Here is a 6522-nt window from a genome sequence, read left to right as displayed (position 1 = left end):
CCCTCATCAGCTTGAAGAGCAATCAGGGTTCCCTGACCTGTGGGAAGTCCAAGGACCGCCCACCTCCATCCAGGTTTAGTAAGTTGAGCATCCATCCAAACTGCCTAGGCTCCCCCAAAGGCAGTATGTGCAGTAGGATCAAAAACCCATTGCCATTATTCTTAAGTTCTCAGTAGTCCTCATTGTCCGGACAATGAGGACTACTGAGAACTTAATAATTTTCTTTTTAAACAATAATAAGATGCTGGTTACTTTACCTGATCTGAAATGAATAGGCAATAACAGTTAAAATAAGTTTTTGAATTTTATGGAGTTGTATAGCTTCAATAACCTTTCAATGACTTCTTGGAATTTAGAATAGTATCCTCAAAAGAAGCCTGTAAATATATTCCCAAAGATGAATACTTGAAAGGTTAAGAACTATTTTGGCTCCACTGTAGTGATATTTAAGAGGCAAAAACATGTTTCAAGAAGTCTGTGAAACCCCTCCTCAGGTGACTGGCCTCTGCAGATCGGCTGGGATTAGCGGTGTTGGTAACCCAGTGTCCTGAGCATAATTAACTGGTGTCCAGATGGTCTGCTTTTTTGGGGATATATTTGAAAAAGAGCTCCAGACAGATCCCCGCAGGCGTACAAAGCATGCTTACAGGCATCTCACTTTTGTTAAACATTCACCCCCCACCTATGCTGGATCTCCACCCAGACAGGTGTTAGAGTCTTAGCTGCAGAAGTGAGACATAATCCAAAGTTCTTATTGGAGTTCCAGAAATCTCCTTGGGTCATTTTAGCAAATATTGGTAAAGGAGAGCATCATATTAATTTCACTTCTATAAACGTCCAATAGAACAGATGGTTCAGTAAACACAGAGATCCACTCAGCAGTACACGTTTAATGGTAGGATTTATTTAATAATATTCATACACAAGGCTCAAGGCAGGAACATAGTGGAACATGGGCACATTCTGCCTCAGGTAGTATTTTTAGCCAGGAGTGCTCTAAGACTGTCTCGGACTTCCAGCTTTGGTGGTGCAATTCTGTGGAAATCACTTTGAACTGTATCCCTCGGGGATCTCCTAGGGGCCCGTGGTAAACATCTGATAGACACTGGGAGCAGTATGGAAGAATGGGATATGGCCCATACTTCAGAATATTTGCAACATGGTAAACAATTATCCAGGCTCATTAATTTTTATTAAGCACTTCAATACTAGATTTGGAGAAGGTCTTAAATAACAAATAAAGATAGTTTTTTCCTTTTTTTTGAATGAGTCCCTAAAACAGGATGGAAATGGTCATATCTGCTTCTAGTATAATAGAAATGAGGCCATGATAACTGAATTGAGTAGCTTGACCTATAGCAGTCATATAAAATCTTGAGCTTTGTCAAGAGACGGCAAATATTCCTAGAAGAGGGAGAGGTACATGAATTGATGTGATGCAGAAGGCCTTTCAGTGCAAAGACTTTGGCTGGATTTTGAGAGATGGAGTAAGAAGAGATAGATAAACCAGGTGGTGGTGCATGCCTTTAATCCCAGCACTTGTGAGGCAGAGGCAGGTGGATCTCTGTGAGTTCGAGGCCAGCCTTATCTACAAAGTGAATTCTAAGACAGCCAGGCCTGTTACACAGAGAAACCCTGTCTCGAAAAACAAGCAAGCAAACAAACAAACAAACAACAACAGCAACAACAACAAAAAACCAAGCAAGAAGAGATAGAAAGGTCTTAGTCATTGTTAGTTCATTGCTATCCTAGCAGTGAGCATGGTGGCAACCAGGCAGGCATCGCCCTGAAGCTAGAGCTTTATTTCCTGATCCACAAGCAACAGGGGGAGAGAAACACACTGGGCCTGGTATGGGGTTTTGAAGTCTCAAATTCTACCCACAGTGACACCCTTCCTCCAATGAGGCCACACCTCCTAATAAGCATTCAAACATACGAACCTATGGGGGCTATTTTTATTCAAACCACCACAAGGTTTCATACCATAAAGAAGTGCAGTGTACTAAGGACTGGGGGTGGAGTAGAGGTGTAAGTGAGGAACATGAGAAAGCAATGGGACTGGACATGGGGAAGGTGTGAGCCCTGAGACCTTGCAGAGGACTTTCAAGACGGAAGAGAAATTTGTGGAATAGAATGATCTGGCATTTCATGGCTTGGTTCAACTCTGGCAAAGCTGGAGATGCCAAAGCCATAGTCTTGGGATACCTGTTAGCCATCTCTACCATTTCCTGCTTCCTTGAGGATTAGTGTTATGAAAGCCAAAGTCCCTACATGCTGTATTTTACCTCCTGAACAGAGTGAAGGGCAGTCAGGGTCATTGCCTTGCCTCTTAATAACTGACATTGGCCAAACCACACTGTCAGGATGAGAGTGAATATTATATTTTCTTAGGGATAACCAGTCCACCTTTCATCTGTCTGGGACACAGAGATGAGAAAGATGAGTTTGTATAGTAGTAAGAGGACATGGGGTAGACTGAAAGGAAATCATGGAGACTGGCTAAAACATCAAGATGAGCTTCTGAAGAAACCTGTAGATTCTTCTTCTAAATAGCCTTAAGAACGAGAGTGATGTACCTTGATTATCTAGAATGAGCAATACTTTTTGCCAGGACATCCATACCATGGTCATGGGTGATAAAAGTCAGCCTTACATTATATCCAACACTCTCTGTGCATCTACTTTTCAGCTCCATCAGCACCAGAGAACCCCAGAATATTTGTTTTGCCAAGTGGAAGATATGGCAACAAGAATGAAGTCACAGTAGAGTTTAGGTGGAATAAACCCAAGCGTGAAAATGGAGTGCTAACCAAATTTGAAATCTTCTATCATGTATCTAAAGAAAACAATGCCAACAAAACAACCGAAGACTGGACTTCCGTCATTGTGAAGCCCTCGGTGTTGTCTTTTCAGCTGGAGGCCAGGAATCTCGGGTATATTGTTGCCTTCCAGGTACGAGAGAGAAACAGGGATACGTATTTTTGTTTTTAGAATTTATCTTTATTATTTTAAATTATGTTCTTGCATGTCTGCATGTGAATATGTACATGTGTGTGTAGGTGCCCATGGAGGTCAGGAGCGTTGGATCCCCGCCACAGGAGTTATAGGCAGTTGTGAACACTCCCTGTGGGTACTGGGAACTGAATTTGGATTCCTTGAAAGAACAGCAAGTGCTCTTGACTGCTGAGCTGTTTCTGCAGCTCCTGGGAGATGAATCTTGATATTTTGGTTGTGAGCCCAGAATTTAATGACGGAGCCATCTTCCCAGCCCTGGGATGTGAATGATCATAGTATAATGGATGGTTAATTAAAAGACTGAGTTAATATATGTCTACTTTGTTAGTAATTCACTTCCGCTGTGCTCAGAGGAATCAAGCAGTTGGCAGACATAGACAGGGGAGACAGCACAGCTTGGGTAAAGGATGCCTTGACAATCGTCTTACACTCAGAGTATTCACATTTAGGATAAAGCCTGTATTCATGTACTCAAAACCTACCTACCATGATCAGTTCTGTTGCACTCATTTTCACAGTTGATCGCTGGATCTGTCAACTCACCCCCAAGGCTGCATGACCAGGCAGTGGTACGCCCCATGCAGCCTCTGTGGTCTTTTGCAGCGTGTGGCAGCATCTCTGTGAATGACCCAAATGCCCAGACTAGGAATCGCATGTGTAAACAGAAGTGAGGACGGACAGAGCTTATATCTCAGAGCAGTAATCTAATAGCAGTAGTAGTAGTGGTAGTAGTAACAGAGCAGAAAGAGACGAGGAGTCAGGAAAGTATTCTAATACCATGACACTCTGGTATTTTAAATTTATGATTTTTTTTAACTAAAATATATGGCTTGAGAGCTTGTTTGGAGGTTCAGCAGGGGAGTGCAGCTACTTGTATACCCTTGATTAAAGACTGATCTTTCTCTATTTGGGGAAGGTTGTCTTCTTTGACTGAGCACGCACTATGGGTTCGAGGCCAGCCTGCTCTACAAGAGCTAGTTCCAGGACAGGCTCCAAAGCTACAGAGAAACCCTGTATATATGTGTGTATATATATATATATATACATACATATATGAATATGTATATATTCATTTTCTCATACATTACTGTATTCTTGATAACTGTACATATTGCATTTATTTTCCACATCTTCTGGGGAGAAATGTTTAGGAGATTACTTTGAATGTTTTAGTTTCCTATGGATCTTTCATAGAATTTAAATTTAAATAAAATAATTACAGGAATAATTTGTTAGGTCTCTATATTTATACTAATCAAGATTCACACATAAAATTAAAAATAATACTAATTTCTAATTGTTGATGTTACTAAATACTCCAATTAGATACATATTCTAGCTGTGTCTGTCAATATTTATATGTAACTTCAAATTTCGGTCAGTATAAAGTCATAAAAAGAGATATCTGGATACATTTAGCACAGTCTCATTCAGAAGTAAAGACTGCATGAATTGATAAATGCATACATAGACATTACTATGTAATATAGTAAAATACATTTAGTGTTAGAAATATAAGAACACACTTTGGTGCGGGGTTGAAGAGATGGCTCAGCAGTTAAAAGCACTTGTTCTTGCAGAGGACCCTCATTCAGTTCCTACCACCTAGGTGATTTCATGGGATCCAATGCCATATTCTAATCTCCAAGGGAACTACATATGCATGTGGTACATACACATATACACAACTAAAACACACCCACAAAATAAGATAAATAAATAATTAAAGATGCTGGGCAGTGGTAGCACATGTCTTTAATCCCAGCACTTGGAAGGCAGAAGCATGTGGATCTCTGAGTTTGAGCCCAGTCTGGTCTACAGATTGAGTTCCAGGACAACCAGGGCTAAAAAGAGAAATATTGTCTCAGAAAAATAGCAACAAAAACGAAACACAACAACAACAAACCCAAACCCCAAATAAAAAAAATTAAAATAAACAACCTGTTCTCTGGTGCTTTCTTGATAGAGTGCTTTGAGGCCGTTATCTTATGTGCCAATTTTCTTTGTAGGCAATTTTACAAATACAAGGTTTGGAAATGGAAATGATTTGTTACACAATAAAATACATTAGAGTTAAAATAAAAGCTTTCCTGTTAGGATGTAGCATGACACAGTGAAGGGGAAGACAGACAGGTCTCAGGAGGATACACATGTCATTGCTCTGCTGCAGTCTCCACTTGTGTGCACTGTGAGCTTCCACATAATCCTGATCCAGTTTCCCCTCCTACGTAGCTGCGAGGACCCAAAGAGACTGTATGTGAAATGCATACTTACTTTTAAATATAAGGAGACTTGATCATTTTCTCCTTCTAAACCTCCTGTTAGAAAGTTGAGTATATTTAACTTATCATAATTTGTATAGATTTATATCTGTTAACTATCTTATATAATCTGATCTAGGAAATAGTTGATGACTTTTTATTCATTTAAAAATATTTAATTGATGAGTAAAGATTTTTGTGTTTCAGGTATAATAATTAGTGATTAGTTGTTCACATATTGGGTAATTATTGACACAACAAATTAATCCGTATATCCATAGTATCTGGGTTGCTCAAGAAGTCTCCAGACCTTTCCCAAGCAATGGAGACATTTATTATTCTTCATCCTTTTTTTGATAGAAAACCAACTGTGAGTACAGGTCAATAGTTTCCACTTTAGTTATTTATTACAATATACTTAGATGTAAGCAATGCTTTTAAACTATTTATAATGCATATTAGGTGTACACAATGAATGTTGCATAGTTACCAGCCTCTGAGTCTACTGTTGCTGAGAACACCTGTACATTTAAAAATTTTCCTTCCTTTCTCTATTCTTTAGGTTCGTGTCTTCACATCCAAAGGGCCAGGACCATTTTCTGATACAGTGATGTCTAAAACATCAGGTATTTCTTACCTAAAAATCTGTAAGTAACGATTGGAAAGTATACATTTTTGTTGGTATGTTTAGGAAAAGGAACGACAGGTCTGGATTAAAAGTTAAGATCAGAATATATATACACACACATATACACGCACACACATACATACATACATACATATTCATGTCAAAGTAGTTTGAAGAAACTCAGACTCAGAGGGCCTGAGAGTCTTCATCGAGCCTGATGGGTTAAGAGGAATCTGAAGTGGCCCATGGATTTCAGCACGGCTGATTTCTCATGACCTGAAGCTTGTTTCTCATGGGCACTGTCTACCTATTTTTCATTTGCAGAAATCAAACCATTTCCATATCTTATATCTCTTCTTGGCAATAAGATCGTGTTTCTAGATATAGATCAAAATCAAGTTGCATGGACATTTTCCACGGAGGGAGACGTCAGCACTGTGGGGTACACGGCAGATGATGAAATGGGGTATTTTGCACAAGGAGACTCACTCTTCCTTCTGAATTTGCACAATCATTCCAGCTCCAAGGTATTTCCCTTTGAGATTCTATTGATGTGAAGAATGTAATTAAGATGATTGGCCAGTGGGTGAGCTTTTAAGATGAGAGTGACTGAAATAG

The 6522-nt window shown here is 39.5% G+C and overlaps 1 protein-coding gene across 1 annotated transcript in view; it reads left to right on the top strand.

Moving 5' to 3' along the window:
- Nucleotides 1-6522, top strand: part of Ros1 (ROS proto-oncogene 1, receptor tyrosine kinase) — a 123116-nt gene that overhangs the window by 54520 nt on the left and 62074 nt on the right. The window contains exons 22-24 of the mRNA XM_005363617.2: nt 2690-2952; nt 5839-5902; nt 6229-6431. Coding sequence (XP_005363674.1) covers nt 2690-2952; nt 5839-5902; nt 6229-6431 — 530 coding nt within the window. The remainder of the gene's footprint in view (nt 1-2689; nt 2953-5838; nt 5903-6228; nt 6432-6522) is intronic.

This window comes from Microtus ochrogaster, linkage group LG9, assembly GCF_000317375.1.
Source record: "Microtus ochrogaster isolate Prairie Vole_2 linkage group LG9, MicOch1.0, whole genome shotgun sequence".
NCBI classification, from domain to species: Eukaryota; Metazoa; Chordata; class Mammalia; order Rodentia; family Cricetidae; genus Microtus; species Microtus ochrogaster.
This window is presented reverse-complemented; position numbering and strand designations above follow the sequence as displayed.